The sequence below is a fragment of the Drosophila busckii genome, chromosome 2R (assembly GCF_011750605.1).
Source record: "Drosophila busckii strain San Diego stock center, stock number 13000-0081.31 chromosome 2R, ASM1175060v1, whole genome shotgun sequence".
NCBI lineage: Eukaryota > Metazoa > Arthropoda > Insecta > Diptera > Drosophilidae > Drosophila > Drosophila busckii.
In genome coordinates, this window is record NC_046605.1 from 21,078,741 (window position 1) to 21,098,142 (window position 19,402).

Consider the following 19,402-nt stretch of genomic DNA (forward strand, 5'->3'; position numbering starts at 1 on the left):
TATAAAGAGAATCAGCAGCGACCTAATTGATATTGCTGATAACAGCTAAGGTTGTATCAAAGTTCATTGTGATCGTCGGCACTTGGGTGATATTATTTTGTATGTGATGCATTCGACAAGAGCACGCCGAGAAGATGACTTTGTGTATAATAGGCGCGGGAACAGCGGGACTATGCTGCGGCAAGCGTGCCTTAGAACATTATATAAATCCAACTATTTTTGAGCTCTCAAATGATATTGGCGGAACTTGGGTGTTTAACAAAAATACTGGTATATTAAACGGTATTGATGTACATAGCAGTATGTACAAAAGTTTGCGGTAAGCTAATAACACAAGAAAATCATGAAAATTGTATTGTATATTTGAATTTATTGCATTATACTGGAAATTGATAGGACTTAGTTGTTTAAATTATCGTAATTGTACTGTACACAAATTAACATATATATATTTAGCACCAATTTGCCGAAGGAGGTAATGGGATATCCGGATTTCGAAATTGGTGATCATGATGAATCTTATCTCCCCGCAGAAGAGATTCATGCTTTTCTAAGCCGGTATGCTGATCATTTCGGGCTCAGAAAATATATAGAATTCAATACATATGTTATCAGAGTTCTTAAGATACGGAAGAAGTGGCAAGTAAGGCTGAAAAATAATTTCCAATAACAGTATAGGCATTGTACTTCCTATTACAGATACTTGTCAAGAATTTGATAACAAACCAAGTAAAATTTCATTATTTCGATAAAATTCTTATTGCCAATGGTCATTATCATACACCAAATTATATTAAAATTTCTAATTGTGATCGTTTCAAAGGAGAATTAATACATAGTCATGATTACAGAAGCTGCGAGATTTTTCAAGGTGCGTAAATTTTTTTTAAAAACATGGTATTGCACGAATTATACTTTTTTTTTTATTTTTTTTAATATATTAACATAGGAAAATCAGTTCTGGTCATCGGTGGCGGACCAAGTGGCATGGACTTGTCAAATATAATTGCCAAATCGGCAAAACATGTTTCACTAAGCCACCACTTGGAAGGCATACCCAGTACGAATTTCTTAGAAAACGTTCATATCAAGCCTGATTTAAAAGAAGTAGATGAATATGGTGCATTCTTTATCGATGGAACTTACAGTCCATTCGACACGATATTTTTTTGCACTGGCTATAAATACGCATTCCCGTTTCTTAGCGTCGATGCTGGAATTTACGTTGAAGACAACTTTGTCCAAATGCTTTATAAGCAGTGTATTAATATACGAAACCCGACAATGGCCTTAATAGGACTTCCATTTTATGTTTGTGCAGCACAAATGATGGATATTCAAGCACGCTTCGTCTTCAGTTACTTCTATGGGAAAAACAAATTGCCGTCAGCGAAAGAAATGTTTCAAGATACTAATGAAACCATGCGAAAACTTTGGGAAAAAGGTTACAAAAAACGGCACGCTCATATGCTTGGAAGCAATCAGGTATGCATCTTTAAAGTTTAATGCTCTTAATAAATATTCTTATTCTAATATTATATTCTTTTTAGATGGACTACTTTACTGAGTTGTCCAAAACAGCGAAAATTGAAAATATTAAGCCGGTTATGGCCAAATTGCATTTGGAAAGCAGTAATCAGTTTAATGAAAATCTACTCCATTTTCGGGAGGATATTTTTAGACTTTTTGATAATGAAACATTCATAAAGATTAATTGATATAAAAAAATATTAAAATTTTAATTAATCGTAACTGAATCGTGAAGTATTATTGTTCACAAACCTTTTTTTTTTTAAATAAATTCATTTTTTGCATACTCTTTTTATAATAGCCGACTATTAAGAGTATTCATGAGTCTTTAGATTTTTCGTAGCCATGAACTGTGACATGCGTTCTCATAAAAGTTTATATTGGTGTAATGACAGAATTGTAATTTTTTATACAAGCGCTTGTGTGTGTACTGCTTACAATTAAATGTATGCAAATTAAATCAAGCTTTAAGTTTTTGGTTTGTCACATTTCTTAAGCAGAAGCAAACGTCAAAATGAAACTGGCGGCTTGCATCTTTATCAAAATATTTCAAATAGTAAGTACCCACAGCACTTAATTAAATTTATCTATTTTAACTTATATTTTTTAACTCTACAGATTTTTACAGCAACATCAGTTATAGTTAAAAAAATAGCTGATAAATATTCGGAGCGAGTATTCACTAGAAACCAAAAGTACTTGACTGAATGGACGCTATTGAATTCTATTTCATGGACAAAAGAAAGCGATGACTTTACTACACTGACTATGATAGGATTCTTATTCATCTCAACGGTTTTACTGTTAACCAGGTCTTTAAAAAAATATATAGTCTTGATTATCTGGAAATTTACGTCATAATTATCAAACTGTCTTTATTTTCAAAATATTGGATAAAACTTTATTTTTATCAATGATGAAGTTGATCTCGTCAACTTTTATTTAAATATTTGAAAAAGAAAAATGTACTTTAAATATTTGGATTAACTTCCGTAACTAACAAAAGTATAATGACTTCATAATACACTCTTTTGCAGAATTATTGAGAAAATGACATACTACCAGACCTGCGAAATTATTTTACTCAGCTGTGGAATCGTTTTCTTTGTTGTTGAAGGTATTTTTCATCAAACAATATTGTATGATTTAATTAAAAGTAAATAACTTTTTTTTAGGACTGCTAATATTCACTACTATAGAGCAGCTTCAGGATACCATATCGGATTACGCCTATGCTCTCGGCATAATATCGTTTTCCTGCGCAGCACTATTCGCTTTGGACGTAATGCTCTTCAGGCAAATGATGGCAGCAAAAAATGCAAGTTCTCAAACAGATTTGGAAAGTGTCATTAAGGCATCCAATTCCCGAGGAGTTACGACAACAATGCGGTCCGATCGATGTTGTGCCTTTAAACAAAAACACAATGAGACTCCATTAAAATATTTGAGAACAGATTTGTAATGTAAGCAATGTTATCTCTAATAATAAGTGAAATATTTGTATTTAAATAAATTTGTTACAGTATCTTTTTTTCATTTAAATTAAATATAAACGGTCGCGGGAAAATTTTTGAGTGCATAAATTAGCTGAGAAAAAACGTAGGCAAAAGTACGAAACCGGTATAAACTCATACCGCCCAATATCGCTAAGCCCTTGCGAATCAAAAATATTAGATAAAATTATTGCGAAAAGACTGTGGATGGTTTGTTATCAAGAACACAAGTAATACAAGTGTCAAGCTATAACACTCTAAGAAAAGCTCCACAACGATAATCTCACTTGACTTCACGAAGCAACTAAGAACATGGACCTAAAATGTATCTACATATGTAGAAAACCTTAAAATAGGCCACCATTACTCAAAAACCCTATCACTACATAATGAAATATATTAATGTTTTCCCTTTTTCTGTCATCTTCTTTAGCATCGCCTTTAATAAACTGACCATCATCATATCCCTCCATAAGGACATTTATGTGAGCGCATACGCGAATGATTTCAACTTAATTATAAAAATCCCAAACGTCGAAAACTAAAAATTTGACTTTTCTCTATTGTTCTCGGCCATATCTGAATGTTGTGTATGCTCCGGCGGTCAGTTGTCGACTACAAAATGCATGGCTCCGGTGTAGTAGCACCTATGAACATACAAAATTTGGTTGCTCTACTTAGTTGATGTGGTTAGTTGGTCATACATCCAGACAGACAGACGGATATGTTTATATCATAATATTTTGTCTTGGTATAAAAAATTGGATAAAAAATTAAAAAAAAAATGTTTGAAGTTCATTAACATACAAAATTACATTATTTACCAGGAATCGTAGGTTAGGCTTTACAAACGGGAACATATATAACATATTGCGATGCATGTTGCTGTTGTAGTAGATAGGGTTTTAAAAGTTTAATGCGATACTTGAAGAATGAGTTTTCTATGTTTTGTGTCTGTGTGCTGTGGGCTAGTGCGCCCTTGGAACTATCTGATGGCATCCAGAAACTGGGCTAGGTATTCTAACCTTACCGCTGCAAGACCTCTGGTCAATACCAGAGAAGGGCAAGGGTGCAGACACAATGTGTACTACCATTGTGGCACTGCCTGTGTGTCTGAGACCACACGACAATTGCTGGTGTGTGACTGAGGGATCCGAGCAGTATTTTTTGTGTGAGCAAAGCTATGCACACGAAGAAGGTCATAAATTTGTTTGTGTGTTTTATGTGTGCTTCTGTTTCGCTACCTGCTGTCGCGAATGTAGACGGAGCGAGACAGCAAGCGAGATTATTTCTCGGTTATGCTTATGCCAGCCGATCGCATTTTGTGTGTGCGAACATTTTCCTTTGCTCTTTTATTCTGTGTGTTTGTTTCGTGTATGTTTTGTGTGTGCGGTGCACACATAAGCATAAGCTTATACCACCAAACATACAACCACTAAGCATAGTGATACAACACAGGCTTTTGAAATTTTTTTCTAGATTTTTTTGAAAAAATTTTTGGATGCAAAAAGATGCTCCTATAAATATTTATAGTAATTGCAAATTTTCAAAAATCTTTTTAAAAATATTTTTTATAATTTTTTCAATGGGATAATCTCAGAAAATTTTTTTTCAATTACTATTAATATTGATGAGAACAAATTTTTGCACCCAAAAATTTAAAAAAAAAAAAATATATAAAAAAATTTAAAAAACCTGTATTTTACAAAAGATAAAATTTTTAAACTGTACTTAATGGGTTAAAACCTTTCAATTGATACCAATATGTCAATAAAGGAAGTTCAAATAATGAAGACATTTAACTATATTTTTGTCCAATTACTTTTGGACGCCATGCTGAAAATTTCGGAACGATCGCATAAATAATTTAGAGTTCAAAATTCAATATAGTATGTATGTAAACAGCGTGGTCGCTTGCTGACGGGCCATTTAAACGCCGCCTCCGACGCAGTCGCCTTTGCCTCTACAGCTGTTTTGTGTATGTGTTTGAGAGTGTGCGCGTGTGTCTACTGCGATGTCTATTCAACCACCTATTCAAAGTGTATACAAGTTAGTTGTGTCCAATTGTATAGTTCAAAATATGTCGGCTAGTTTAAATTTCTTGCTGATGCTACACATTGAATATTATGCTTATGAATTTTTACAATATATAATAAATATACATTTATTAATTTGCAATAATATGCAAATATATGTGTAAGTAGAAAAGAAAAAACAACTCCACTTTGAGAGTAATTGCTCTTGATTTTAAATCATTAAAAATTGTTTCCCAACTTAGTGGCTCCCAGCTGAATTAGATAGCGGCGAAAAGAGGCTTTACACTAGCGAATATACATATACAATATGTATGAGAAATGTAAACAAGTATACCCTTGCCGACATGGTGTGCAGAGTTGTTCACGAATTTATGTGGTTTTTGATTTTCGACGTCGACTGAAGAAGATATTTGTGAGTTAAGCAATTTAAAGCGTGTTTACCAGAGAACGGCAATTGTGGCACTTTTTAAGCACAACGGTAGCACACAAAAATAAAAGCATGAGACCATACGTGCACACCAGAGAACGGCAAGAGTGCACGCACCACGAAAAACAACGCGTACACCATGGCGGCGCACAAGCAGCGCACAAAACACCCAGAGAGATCCGAGAAAAGGTCCGTTGTGTTTTTACCCACAACGAAGCAAGCGCAAAGGAAATGTCCGCGAGTTCGATCGGCTAGCATATAAGCATAAGCGAGAAACAATATCGCTTGCTATCTCGCTCTGTCTGCATTGGCAGCGACGGCGACGCGACAGCAGGTAGCGAAACAGAAGCACTCAGAAATATTTTGACCCTTTTCTTGTGTTTTGCTTCGGGAAAGAATTGCCTGCGCACAAAAATGCTGCTGAAATCATTTTTTCTACGCACAAGTAATTGCATTGTGGTCTGATCCACAATTTCGCTTGTGTGTGGCAGTACTACCATGGTGTACGCGTTGTGTTTTTCGTGGTGCGTGCACTCTTGCCGTTCTCTGGTGTTTACTCTGCAAATAGTAAGTAAATATGAAACTAGTTATGAATAAGTAAAATAAATTAATTAAGTAAGAATTAATTTAATGCAATCTATTCCATTAGAGTTTAATAAAAAATAAATAAATTGCAATGAGGAGCTGGTAATGAATATATAACAATGTAATGAATAAGCAAATCAAATAACTCTTACTCTTAAAATTAAAAAAAAAAAAAAAATAATAAGTGTTTTTACATATATAGACTGTAATACATTATACTATTATTGGACACATCACTATTTGCTATAAATTTGTACTTAAAGAGAATTACATGTAGGTCACGTAAGCAAATATGAGTCTTCAAATGTATTGTGAATTGTGTCTCCCTGAATAGTGGATATCTCGAATATATACTGCATTACAACTTTAATCCAAGCTTAACTTTTAATCCAAGCTTAAAAATATTCAGAATGTGTTTATTTTTTTCATTACCAGTAATATAGATATTCAACGAAGTAATCGATCCCGTAATCGGCATTTGCGCCACTGGGTAGCTTAATACGTGCTGGATAATACTTGCTAAATTTGTACTATTTTTATTAAAAGTTCGTAAGACTTTCTTCCACACAACTAAAAAATGTCCAGGTTTTTGATTTCCACAAGAAGACTGATGTCGCAAGTGAGTGTATCCAATATTGTTAATGAATGTAGCTCATATTAATAACTTTCAGCAAGACTTTTTGCTCGCCGGCTCTTGGATTTCAATGCAATCACGAGGAAAAGCCTCCACACCAATGAACACAATTGTGATGTTTGTTCCGCAACAAGAGGTATGCATAACAAAGCACACATGCGTTTTGTATGATTAAAAAGCAAATTTATGCTTCGTTTTAAGGCTTGGGTAGTTGAGCGAATGGGCAGATTTCATAGAATTCTGGATCCTGGTCTAAACATTCTAGTTCCTGTTGCTGACAAAATAAAATATGTCCAAAGCCTAAAAGAAATTGCGATAGATGTGCCCAAACAAAGCGCGATTACCTCGGATAATGTAACGCTTAGTATTGATGGTGTTCTTTACTTGCGCATAATTGATCCTTATAGAGGTTTGTAAATCTGATGACTAATCTAATATACATCTAATATACATCTAATTACATAAACCGATTGGATTCATAAGCTTCTTATGGTGTGGAGGATCCCGAGTTTGCCATAACTCAGCTAGCTCAAACAACAATGAGATCCGAGCTTGGAAAAATGTCTCTTGATAAAGTATTTCGCGAAAGAGAATCCCTAAACGTTAGCATTGTAGACTCAATAAATAAAGCAAGTGAAGCTTGGGGTATTGCATGCTTGCGATACGAAATTCGTGACATACGGGTAAGAAATACTGAAACGTAACTAAAATATCCATCAATTTAAAAAAAGTATTTTTTAGTTGCCTACTAGGGTTCATGAAGCAATGCAAATGCAAGTAGAAGCGGAAAGAAGAAAGCGAGCTGCTATTTTGGAGTCTGAGGGTGTGCGTGAAGCTGAAATTAATATTGCGGAGGGAAAAAGAAAATCTAGAATTCTTGCTTCTGGTATGAACGACCTCCATGATTCATAGAAGTTAATAGAACTCATTTGCATTTTTTAAATTTAATAGAAGCTGAACGGCAGGAACATATAAACAAGGCTAGCGGCGAGGCTGCCGCTATGATAGCCGTAGCGGACGCTAGAGCTCGCAGTTTACAGGCAATTGCCAAGTCGTTAGCCAATTTGGTAGGTTTAGAATAATAATGTCTATATATGCAAGATTTATAGCAACGCTTAAAAACTATTTTAGGATGGTAAAAATGCAGCATCGCTTACATTGGCCGAGCAATATATTGATGCATTTAAGAAATTGGCGAAAAGTAATAACACTATGATATTACCGTCAAATCCGGGTGACGTCACCGGATTTGTTTCACAGGCCATGGCCGTTTATAAACATGTGTCCAAACATAATACCGAGTCGTCCACACAAAGCTCTGAAAACTGTTATAAAAAAGCTGAATACAATCAATTGGAAGCGGAGAAAAATGGTGTAAAAATGAATATTGAATAAAATGCTTATTGCGTAGAAAAATACTAAATTTATTAAAGCACATTATATTTTTTTATTTAATTATTGTAATAATGAGGAATTCACAATTAATACACGTACTTAATAGTTAAGCATTACATTTGAATTACCTCATTAATCTACTTAGGTATATATTTCAGCAAACGCAGTTCGTGCGAAAGCCACACTGCAAAGCTCAAAAGAACTAACGATCCCGATTGATGAGCTGTTGCCAATGGCACTGGTACATAGTTAAGTAATGTAGTTACGCCTAGAGTAGCTTGGATCCAAGCCATCGCCATCACTGCATTGATAGCCCATTTTGCACGTTTTGGTAGATTCTGCCGTCTCGTTAATAACCAAAGTGTTGAGACCAAGGACACTGTGGTGATGCCAAAGATGCGATGATTAAACTGAACTGTTGACGGGTTTTCCGTAATATTTCTTTGCATAGGCTCAAAGGCCAATATGTCATCGGGTATCCAATTATCGCCCATTTTTGGAAATGTGTTATAAACCAAGCCCGCGTCCAGTCCAGCGACAAACGCTCCAGATATAGCAGTTAGAAAAACCGCACCCTTTGTTAAATGCGTAAGACGCTTTATGCTGATCACCTGCTTTGCTGAACTCGCTAGTTTGTCAGCAGGTATAAGCTTAGACATTGCATTCGATAAAAACAAGGCGTAAAGCACGAAGGCCGCAGCCAAATGTGAGGCCAAACGATACTGGGAGACGCGTGGCACATCATTGGGATCTGCAAATCGATCTTCTAAGCCAGATTTAACCATGTACCAGCCCATTAAGCCCTGAAGTCCAATTAAAGTTCCTAACAAGAAAACTACCTTTTTTGTCTTTGCACACAAATAACCCTTTTTCCAAAAGTATGCTGCGGGTATAAGGAAAAATGCTCCAATGGCACGACCCCACATTCTATGCATGTACTCCATCATATATATGAATTTGAATTCCTCCAGCGTTATATGTGCGTTTTTACTATTAAAAATAGGTAATTGACTCTGAAGATAACTGATATCTGCGAATACTTACAGCTTATACTCTGGATACTGTTGATATTTTTCAAATTCTGACAGCCATTCTTTTTGATTACGAGGCATATGCTCACCCATTAATTTCCAGCTCACCATTGACAGTCCAGATTCAGTTAATCTTGTGACGCCACCTTTAATTGATGCATATTTGTAAATCAATGTATATAGTATACTGGTGTTTATAATATTCTTTACCAAGACCTACGGCAACAAAAACCATTCCACTGCATCCTAGAAACCATTTTCCCACAGAAGAATCTGCTTTTGATTGTATTGTTTGTTTTACAGATGGAGTTATCGACTCTAGAGGCTAGAACAAATCGACAAAAAAAATGATGCATATGCATATGTATTGAATTTTGTTTTGCATGCATGGAGATATGTATCTATGTAGGTATCCTTATAATGCTACGGCAAAGTTTTTTGTCCAAATAGCTTAAAACAGCTGATCACATACATGTATGTCATGTAATTTCATAAAGCAATCGAAGTACTTACTTTAACTGAAGAATCTACAATGGTCTGCTGCAGACGGCGGTTCACAATCTTTTTGCTAAGTAAATTTGCCTTCTGACACATAAGTCGCAACATTATTTTGCTGGATTGGGTATATTTGAATAATATAATCGTTTTTAATTTGTTAAACAGTTGAAGTTAGATGTGCACTTCATCTGACTAGGTTGCACATCGATAGATAAGTTATCGATTCTTTTGGTGTGCTCTAAACTGCAACCTAAAAAATAGTTTAAGCATTATGGAAAATATTTTAAGAAAACTGTTTGTAAAATTAAAAGATGCAATGGATGAAATGTTTGAGATGAAAACAAAGGTAAGTGACTACTATCAGCTGCTTGAGTGCAGCACCATTTATTAAATTTTCAAATATAGGGGCACGTCGGCGATGTTAAGCAGTCAGCAGCGGCATTGTTGTTTGTGCCACTCAAGCATTCAAATCGTGAGGTCAAGCGGCAGATTAAGTCTGGACGTGATGAGCTGCAGGCGGAAAAGTCAAAGGTTGATCTAAGCAGACTGCAATTGCAAAATCTATTGTACGAGGTCAGTCACTTGAAAAAGGAAATAATACGCTGCCAAAAATTTGAAAGCCGGGATAAATTTTTGGAGTTATTGTCTGATAAGGAATATGCCATTAAATTCACGGATAAAGATGACCATGACAAGCTGTCGAAGCATAAGACACATTTGTATCGTCTGGATTGCGAGCTGCGATTACGTAAAGATCTTGATAACCAGTATAGTGTGCTTATGAACTCTAAGAAACAACTTATGGAGCAGAACCGTCGCCAGACTCTGAGATATCTCTCGTTTGGACCGGCACTACGCACTTTACAGGAATCCACAAAACCATTGCATGATGCGTTGCAGTTGAATCTTGATGTGGAATGGAAACTCAGCGCAATTGTAAAGTATCTGCCGCGTCCCTTGTACATACTATTCATTAATTTGCAGTCATTGCAACGTATAAAAGATGAATATTCGTTTAGCTCAGAGGTAGTTGGTTATGAGAGTGACATACAAATGCAGGAATTGCTCTCATGCAATTCCGACGAAAGTCCACCAAAAGAACGTCGAAACTTTTCTGATGATGTTAATATGCCAACAGGAAATACAGTGGACAATTCTTTGGAGCGAGCGCTAAAACCACATCCATTGCATTTACGAGTTGTGGTAAGATGACTGACACTTCTTGTTGACTAAACATATTAACATATTCAATTTCAGATGGATAGCCCAGACAAATCTAATGAATTGGTTTTAACAATACGATATTGGGAACTACTTAAGTGTGTTACACTGCGAGCACAGTGTGATTCCAATAACATTAATGGACAGGGGTAGGTCTTTGGTACAAATAGGATTGTAAAATAATTTTTAAATTCTAGCACTTTTAGAGATACAAATTTTATCCAGGATCTTTTTAGTCATTTGTATGCCAATGATTTTGGAAATTGCGTTCCTGTGCCGGGAATTCAATATGAGGTAAGTAATACTTAATAAGTATTTAAAATATATAAGGCAACGCGTTTACAACTAATACTTAAACTTCCAGTTGCAAAATTTTAACTTTAACGAAGGGGAGTGCATGAAATATCTTGTAAACAATGGATATGGTAAACCTTACTGCTGGTTGCAAGGCATGTGCTCCGTTGCTACTGTTAATGAACAAAAGCGTTACAATCATGAATTAAAGTTGCATAAATGGACTCGAGCGGTATTTGATCGAATTTCTAAACGCTGGCGCTCCTGGTTGAGACTAACTCAGCAGTTACGCGGTTTGACCTATAAAGAGATTGACATGTACACTTTAAGGGAAAATATTTACCCCGATGGTTTATCCAGCAGCCTTGTACAGTGGTCGGTTATAACCACCGAAGAGTTCAATATTCAAAATTCTGACTTGCTTAACAATCTTACTGATGATAATAGTATCACATATACATCCTACAGAGCTGTCATTGTGCGTGGGTCTGCGAAAATGGAATGTTTTATTAGAATTCCTAGCAATTATCCATTAGAAACACCGCTCTGGATATTAAGCGTACATTGGAATGGTCAACATACATCCATGAATAATTCGGCAATTAAGGTAACTCTTTAAATTGATTCCTTATCAAATAGAAAATCTAATTTAAAATTGTATCTATGCAGATGATGGAATGCTGGACAAATACATTAAGACCACAGCATTTGGAGAAAGAAGATCGTTTGCTTTATTCACAACTCTTCCGCACTATATGTAGCTTTGATATTTTTCTCGAGACTGAAGGTTCTATGCAGGCCACTAGAGAGTACAACAAGGAGAAACCCTACATTAGCGCGTTTACAAAGCGAATTCGTTTTCGTCCGTATAAATTTATCAAAAAAGGTTCTATTTTCACATTCAAACAATAAGGCATCACAATTGTATGTGTACATAGATTAAACATTAATAAGATTGTTTAACAAATTCTTTATTATTTTTTGCTAGAGCACTGCAGCTGGTTATTTTTAACAAAAGTTAGATTTATTGACAGTGATTCATGACTTAGTGGACATTATGAATAAACAATAAATATCTACGCGGCTACTGAAGAAAAACTAATCTTTTGCGAAGCGGTCGCTGCCAGCGAGCCAGTGGGCAGCGCAGACGCTGTACTGTTGGACATGATTTCGAGATTTTCATCTGGCATCACTTTGTCAACAATATGCTTGATAATTAGGCCATCATCGCCAAGGTAGCATATGGAGAACCCATCATACCAAGCCTCTTGGTCCTTGAGTACTTCCTTCAGCTGCCAGATTTTGTATTTCCAAAATTGAAACATTACTTTCAGGCCTGAGATGCCTTTAACTCGCCATCTTATGCGTACTGTATAATCCTCAGGATGTTGTGTAATCTTTAGTATTTCAAATTTAACATACGCGTACTTGAGGTGGCCAACTGTACGTAGTATTGCAATTTGCTTGACATAATGATACAGACCAATTGTGTGCTTGCCCGTAATGTTGTTTTGAAAAATAAGGTTGGGACTGTAAATGGAGTAGTCCAATGGCTCAACGAATAGTTTTGGCAACGTATTCTTTAGCACGTTGTAAGCGCGAGCCAAGCTCTCTGCGCTTTTCTTATTTTCTTGGCTTTCATGTGTTTTTGGTTTCGTTTTGCGACTATTTTCAGCAGCCCTTTGAACAAGATTACACGTGCCCATAGCAGGCAATGTGGTCTTACAGTCACCTAACTGATTTGTGTATAGTCGGTGCATGACAGACAAACAAAACCGGCTTCGGAGATGGTATCCACTCTGCCATAATGATATCGTACCGCGAATCATTTTTATTCTATACTATACAATTTCGTATTTCACAGCCAATGGTTGTCTAAGAATAATATGTTTTTGCTGACACCAAAGAACGCTTAAGCTATTATCAACTTTATACACCAGTGCCTAAAATTCTAGTTATTTTAATTTAGCAATGCAATTTTAAATATTGAATATTTATGTCCAATGTGTTTAGGTAACAATCAAAACGCATCCTCGGCAAATCAGCTGAAGGTAGTGTTGTATAATTATGAGACGAGTGATACGCAAAGTTAGTAATGCTAATAACACTTTTTCTGATGCTGTACATTAATCGAATAATATATTGAATTTGTTATAAATCGATAACATGACAATATACAAATAAGTTATGTTCAAATTGGCATACCAAAAAATAAGTGAGGCAAATTTTTATTGGTAAACTACAATCAATGTTGTAAACTACGAAGAGTGTCTTATAATTTTTTAGATCTACATGTTTGCAAATTTGTAATTTCAAATTGTAAATTGAGAAGACTATAAAATCGTTTTTTTTTACAGTATCTCATATGTTCTACGTTTACATATTGGAAAATCAATAAAATTGAATTCAAAGTATACAACAATGCTCGGCCAACAAATAAACGCGTTTTCAAACAATTGACAATCTGTCGTCCGCATCATACTAAATATGTATGGATTAACACAATCTGCACTTGATGTTAATGTAAGTATACGCTTTTGAAACTGGTAAACCCTATTCAGAAGTAAAAAAACCTAATGCTTATCAGTAAATATAACTAGGTGTAACGCATTTAATTTTAATACTTAATGATCATATTAACAAATTTATAAACATCAATACTAAAGGCGAAAAATCTTTTAATAAAAAAATGTAAAAGGCTGCATTCCAAAACTTAATTATAATGTTTTAAATTATTATAACTATTTTTAATTTATATTTGCTTTCATAAGCTCGGTGGCTTTTTTTTGAGTTCTATTAAAATCACATTCCATCAACAAATTCTTATTAACAACAAGTGGCTTGCTTTTTTTATGGATACATAGAATCAACGCTATAGGCTTAGGGATATTGATAACGAACAAATTATGTCTACATTTGGAAACATTGGGCACTCATTGAGCATAGCTGTGGAGAGATTCATAACCATTGGAGAGATAATTGCAGAAGAAAATGTTGATATCAAGGCGGATATGTATGATGCCGCAAAGGAAGCAAGAGATGCAGGTACACCTTGTTGGGCTATAGGGTTAAAGCGAAATACAAAGCAATATTTTTTTTATAGGTAAATCCATTGAGCAACTATGCGACGTATCGCCCCTGGGAGGCATGGAGCTGCGACATCACATCGAGCCGTTGAAAGATTACGGTGCGATAATCCTAGCAGCCAGATCCCTGCTTTCATCAATTACCAGAATTCTGTTGCTAGTTGATATTATTGTTGTGAAAAAGTTGTTAACAGCTAAAAAGCGGGCTTCTGAGAGCTTAGAGAAACTAGAGTCTGTAATGAATTTTACAGAGTTTGTGCGTGCATTTTCAATATTCGGCACGGAAATGATTGAACTAGCCTACCTCACGGGTCATCACCGCAACTCGCTTAAAGAAGAGCGTCGAAGAGCGCAAATGTTCTCGGCGCGTCAGATTCTTGAGAAATCCATATCAATTTTATTGACATCGTCAAAAAATAGTTTGATACACAGTGACTGCGTTATAGTCAAGGAAAATCGAGACACAGTATTTTGTCAAATACGACGTGCGATGGACTTGATACATTTTGTGATTAAGGACAGTATTTTTGATTCAGCCAAGCATATGGCGTTTCGCAATGCACGCTGCAATACGAACTACGAAAATGAAAGTATTTACACGACAATAAAGCGCATCATTAATCTCATTAAGAAGTATAAGATACAGATGAGGCAATATGATGGCAACAGCAATAGCGAGGGCAACAACAACTCTGACGGCTTTAACTCATTATTTGACGACGACCTTTGGAAAAGTGATAATTACCATAAAGACAAGAACCTGGCGCCCATGATTAATAACACAAATTACAAAAGGCGTTTGAGCTACGAAAGCTTAGACCTCAAGGAGGATTTAACACTGGCATTCGATAAGTTGTTTGAGAAAGCACATGACTTTACAGATTCGCCTTATATAAGTCACGAACATCGAAAGAACATACTGACCTATTGCGACAATTGCAAGCTCGAATTTGATATGTATTTGAATAATTTATTGAAGGAACCACATGATAATATTCAATTGAAGTGCAGAGAGCCAGAGGTAGGGATGTTAAGTAGCCTTGAAGAGCTGTGTAGGCAGCTGGTTGTTTCTGTGTCTAGTCAAATCGCTGAGTTCCAAGAATCGCTTAAGATATGCACAAAAATTGTGAAATCCTTTCACGTACTGGCCGTATCACATGATCTAGAGAACCTTAATCAGTGCTCCAGTAAATTTCACGATTGCTGCGATCATATTTTTGACATTTGCAAATTGCTGCAGCACATTGCGCCCACAGAGCGACTTCAGGTGCATGCCAAGTGCTTGGCTATCAATTTGAGAATATATGGACCGCAGGTGTTTATTGCGGCGAAGATATTGTGGAAATATACAAATAGCAGTGCTGCAAATGAGAACTTTGAGTCATTTTCAGATATGTGGAAGTGGTTGATAAATGAGATTTCAATGATTGCCAAAAAGATTCTGGTATCGGTAGACACAAGTAAATCAGAAGTTGACACTCAAGTAGGGGTAAGTACAAGTTCAACTCACAGTTGTGTAGATGTACGTAATATTTTGGTTAATGTGCTTAATTTTTATTTTTAGAAATGTGAAGCCACAGTAAAATCAACAAAGCCATTCGCACCTGGCACAGATGAGGGAGAGCTGGAAGAATATTCAGGCATGGATGCAAAAAGCAACGGAGAAGCAGGAGCCATTCAATCCAAGTGGACGGAAGACTTATCGGATGACAATGATATCTTGAAGAGAGCAAAGAACATGTCGGCTATGGCATTTCTAATGTATCAATTCACAAAGGGTAGTGGCTCACTAAGAACCACCCAAGACTTATTTACTCAGGCGGAATATTTTGCTGAAGAAGCCAATCGACTTTATAAAGTACTTCGACATTTTTCGTATCAGGTACAATACATATATTGAAAAGTTATTAGCCATAAAATATTAAATCTGATTTATATTTTCATTAGGTACCAGCTAGTGATAACAAAAAGGATCTTTTAGGTATTTTAGATAGAGTACCGACATTTGTACAAGCACTTCAGTTTACGGTAAAGGATCATACGGTTGGAAAAGCTGCCACATTTGTAAAAGTTGACCACGTTATAAGAGAAACCAAGAATCTCATGAATGTTATTAACAAAGTTGTTTCTAAATGCTTTGAATGCGCTAACAAGGTAACTAGTAATTTTAATTATTATATTTTATTTTGAAAATATTCTAATAATTTTTTAACATGGTAAAATTTTTGATTTTGTTAAGACTGTGGCAAAGAAAGAACGCATCAGTTTTCTTTAATATCTATACTAACTATTCCTATATAGTGTACGTATGCGAAGCTTTTAATATTCATTTTTATTTCGCCTTTAAATGTTGCAACTATTAAGTCTTTGCATTCATAAAGCAAAATAATTAAACAATTAAAGTATATACTAATATTCAAAAATACTATTTATGTAAATAGTACAAACTAAACTTAACCGGAATCACTGGAGGACTAACATCGGGCTCTGTGCGAGGAGATGATAGCGTCAGCGGTGGCATGTGCGATTCAAAAGGAACAACGAGCAGTAGCGAGGGGAGCATGTGACATTACGGGATGGCTCGAAGAGCCAAGGGTGACGCCAGAAGGACAAGAGTCTCATTCTTATTGTTTTAAGTTGATCATTTACAAATTGTCTGTCATAGTTTATTAGGAGTCTATATATGTAAATCAAGTTTGTATGTATGTATGTGTATGTTAAAACAAATGTTGTGTTAAAAAAGAGCCCAATCTTTTTTCTAAGCATTGTATCACATAATCATAAGTACATGACATTTTTTATTCAATCATCAAATTACTTAACTACAAAAATTGAGGTTTATGTCTTTGACTCTTTATTAAAAATATTTACATCTCGTGCTTTGATTTAGTAAACCGAAATAATAGAGTGATGCACAATTCATGTACAAATAATAAAAAATTAAGATAAATTAATATATTATATTGAGAGCGGAGGAAAGAAAATTTTCAAAGGTTAATATTTTAACAAACGTAAATTTATTCAAAATATTGCAATCCCGTTAATGCCGAACCGCTGCACCCAGATCTTGAAGATACGAACATTACAAAAATTATGATATTACTGAATTCTTATTATGGGGTGCAATTGGGCACCGTACATACAACAGGCAGCACAAAAAGAGAACACCAAACGCAGCATTAGGCTTAACATTTTTGAAACGAACACAAGCAGTATATAAATAATGTATGTATATTTATATATATATAAAATTGGAGCCAAAAATATGGTGTCCGCGTTTACAAAAGTGCCAAAGTGTATAAAATGCCGTTAAATTTTTCTTATTGTTGAAATGTTTTCAAAGATAATTCTGAATTATTATTTTTATATTTCATAGACCAGAAAAAAGAGAATTTTTGGGACTCAACCCTTGCAATTTGAATTCAAGAATTATAAATATTATGCCCGCCAAAACAATTAGGTTACATGACAGTTGGTATCTTACCAACTCTTACCTCTTTGATTGTGAAGAGCAAACCACACTTATTTGCATATTTAAAAAAATATGAGGAATACAAATTATTCATTTCGGTAGATAAATAGCTGTGGCTTTTTTTTATCTGCAAGCACGTAGCAAAAAATCAATTTAAGTAAATATTATTCAAAGAGCATAAGATTTACTGTGGCTGTTAAAGGGTTTAAACTTAAAGATAACACATCAAAAGTTGCCACCAAATTAAAAACTGTGTCCACTTCAATTTTAATTGAACGGTGAAACTGTGATTACTTCAACTAAATTTACTAATTTTCCTTGTTCATATGACATGGGCAAAACGTTCACTTAAAAGGAAAGTAAGTTGTCCAAGTCAAATATAATGATGTGAAAGCTATGTGGCATTTCTCTGAATCGAGGACACAAACAGCGTGTAGTAGATTTTTCGTATAAATTTTTTTAAAATGAAAATCGCCTTTATATAACCCCAGGGTAATAGTCAAACACTGATAAATAAAATTACAAATTTATTTATTTTATTTAGTAGAGCGCGATATGATATACTATATTTTTCCGGCGCAAAAAAATCATAGAAGACGGCAACTTACAGCTGGCCGTGCGAAAAACAGGGAAATTCTAAATTAATCCCGCAGTCTTCTAACAATTGGCATTGCGATTTATTGACTGTCATTGCAAATGCCTATCGAACGGGGAACTGAATCTTGTTGAATTGGAATGGAAGATCAGTTGGAATAATCGGAATTTCCTTTAAATTTTCCTTTTCATCAGCTTCGTGTAGCTTCGTGCAGACGTGTTTTTATAGAACTCCGGAAAAAAATATAAAAGCCACAAGTTCAGAGTGCAGTGAGAGTGTATAACTAGTGTAAAATGCGAAAAGACGCTAAGTGCGATGAAAACTCACTAAATATTATTAAAGAATTAAATTATTGATTAATAATAGTAGAAATATAAAACGCGAAAAGACGCAAAGTGCCCGCTCAAGCCCATCGTTGCAACATTTCGCTTCCCTATCAGAGAACGGCAGGGTTGGCACTTTTTTGACACCATGGTGGCATTCACAAATCATGGGTGTGGGTAAATACGCGCGCAAGCAAAACAGAGGCATATGCCTTTACTCATATACACAAGACAAGCCTGGATGTTTCAAGTGCCGAAAAATAAGGGCAAAAGAAAATGTGCGCACACGCAAAATGCGATCAGCAGGCATATAAGCATAGGCGAGAAAAAAATCTCGCTTGCTGTCTCGGTCTGTCTGCACTGGCAGCCGACGCAACAGCAGGTAGCGAAAGAAACGCGCACATTAGGCGAGTAAAAAATAGCATGACCTTTTTTTTGTGTTTCTTCACATTCATTTTCGAGCCTTTTTGACTTACCAGCAAAAGGCTTGTAAAGGCTTATGAAAATTTTCGGGCAACAAGAGCCGCAAATTCGGCTGCTTGTGTGGGTAGAGAACGGCAAGAGTGCACGCACCACGAAAAACACAACGCGTACCCATTAGTACTGCCACACACAAGCCGAAATGTGATTCAGACCACATGCAATGACTTGTGCGTAGAAAAAATATTCAGCAGCATTGTTGCGCAGCAATTCTTTCCCGAAGCAAAACACAGGAAAAGGGTCAAAATTGTCTGCGTGCTTCTGTTTCGCTACCTGCTGCCGCGTCGCCGTCGCTGCCATGC

General features: G+C 35.5%; 7 protein-coding genes across 10 annotated transcripts; 5 read left to right on the forward strand and 2 right to left on the reverse strand.

Moving 5' to 3' along the window:
* The first annotated feature begins 26 nt into the window (after positions 1-26).
* LOC108595054 (senecionine N-oxygenase) lies at positions 27-1,718 on the forward strand. 2 transcript variants are annotated; one of them, XM_017980197.1, is made up of 5 exons: positions 61-319; positions 457-643; positions 700-871; positions 950-1,485; positions 1,551-1,718. In XM_017980197.1, exons 1-5 carry the CDS (start codon positions 135-137, stop codon positions 1,716-1,718), a joined length of 1,248 nt encoding a protein of 415 aa, XP_017835686.1. In that variant the 5' UTR covers positions 61-134. The 2 variants fall into 2 exon arrangements, with proteins under 2 accessions (XP_017835687.1, XP_017835686.1); XM_017980198.2 differs by lacking the exon at positions 1,551-1,718 and having other exon boundaries at positions 27-319; positions 1,206-1,390.
* Positions 1,719-1,800: 82 nt separating this feature from the next.
* LOC108595055 lies at positions 1,801-3,035 on the forward strand. Its single transcript, XM_017980199.2, has 4 exons — positions 1,801-2,086; positions 2,149-2,342; positions 2,568-2,647; positions 2,706-3,035. The coding sequence occupies exons 1-4, from the start codon at positions 2,045-2,047 to the stop codon at positions 2,990-2,992; spliced, it is 603 nt and encodes a 200-aa protein (XP_017835688.1). The 5' UTR covers positions 1,801-2,044; the 3' UTR covers positions 2,993-3,035.
* Positions 3,036-6,603: 3,568 nt separating this feature from the next.
* On the forward strand, positions 6,604-8,227 carry LOC108596756 (stomatin-like protein 2, mitochondrial). 2 transcript variants are annotated; one of them, XM_017982836.1, is made up of 7 exons: positions 6,604-6,690; positions 6,743-6,841; positions 6,907-7,114; positions 7,189-7,388; positions 7,447-7,591; positions 7,657-7,772; positions 7,837-8,227. In XM_017982836.1, exons 1-7 carry the CDS (start codon positions 6,649-6,651, stop codon positions 8,098-8,100), a joined length of 1,074 nt encoding a protein of 357 aa, XP_017838325.1. In that variant the 5' UTR covers positions 6,604-6,648; the 3' UTR covers positions 8,101-8,227. The 2 variants fall into 2 exon arrangements, with proteins under 2 accessions (XP_017838325.1, XP_017838326.1); XM_017982837.1 differs by lacking the exons at positions 7,657-7,772; positions 7,837-8,227 and having other exon boundaries at positions 7,437-7,528.
* Positions 8,156-9,807, reverse strand: LOC108596755 (cytochrome c oxidase assembly protein COX15 homolog). Its single transcript, XM_017982835.2, has 4 exons — positions 9,645-9,807; positions 9,342-9,456; positions 9,145-9,277; positions 8,156-9,090 (listed from the first exon to the last, which is right to left on the reverse strand). Exons 1-4 carry the CDS (start codon positions 9,735-9,737, stop codon positions 8,238-8,240), a joined length of 1,194 nt encoding a protein of 397 aa, XP_017838324.1. The 5' UTR covers positions 9,738-9,807; the 3' UTR covers positions 8,156-8,237.
* A 58-nt stretch (positions 9,808-9,865) lies between these two features.
* LOC108596754 (THO complex subunit 5) lies at positions 9,866-12,111 on the forward strand. Of its 2 annotated transcripts, none has more exons than XM_017982833.2 (6): positions 9,866-9,975; positions 10,035-10,832; positions 10,887-10,999; positions 11,048-11,144; positions 11,215-11,751; positions 11,814-12,111. In XM_017982833.2, exons 1-6 carry the CDS (start codon positions 9,901-9,903, stop codon positions 12,054-12,056), a joined length of 1,863 nt encoding a protein of 620 aa, XP_017838322.1. In that variant the 5' UTR covers positions 9,866-9,900; the 3' UTR covers positions 12,057-12,111. The 2 variants fall into 2 exon arrangements, with proteins under 2 accessions (XP_017838322.1, XP_017838323.1); XM_017982834.2 differs by having other exon boundaries at positions 11,057-11,144.
* Positions 12,112-12,117: 6 nt separating this feature from the next.
* Positions 12,118-13,175, reverse strand: LOC108596757 (uncharacterized protein C6orf136 homolog). Its single transcript, XM_017982838.2, has one exon. The coding sequence runs from the start codon at positions 12,971-12,973 to the stop codon at positions 12,221-12,223; it is 753 nt and encodes a 250-aa protein (XP_017838327.1). The 5' UTR covers positions 12,974-13,175; the 3' UTR covers positions 12,118-12,220.
* Positions 13,176-13,501: 326 nt separating this feature from the next.
* On the forward strand, positions 13,502-17,043 carry LOC108596753 (alpha-catulin). The gene is made up of 6 exons (XM_017982832.1): positions 13,502-13,667; positions 14,009-14,189; positions 14,248-15,719; positions 15,795-16,112; positions 16,178-16,384; positions 16,672-17,043. Exons 1-6 carry the CDS (start codon positions 13,632-13,634, stop codon positions 16,795-16,797), a joined length of 2,340 nt encoding a protein of 779 aa, XP_017838321.1. The 5' UTR covers positions 13,502-13,631; the 3' UTR covers positions 16,798-17,043.
* Positions 17,044-19,402: the final 2,359 nt, after the last annotated feature.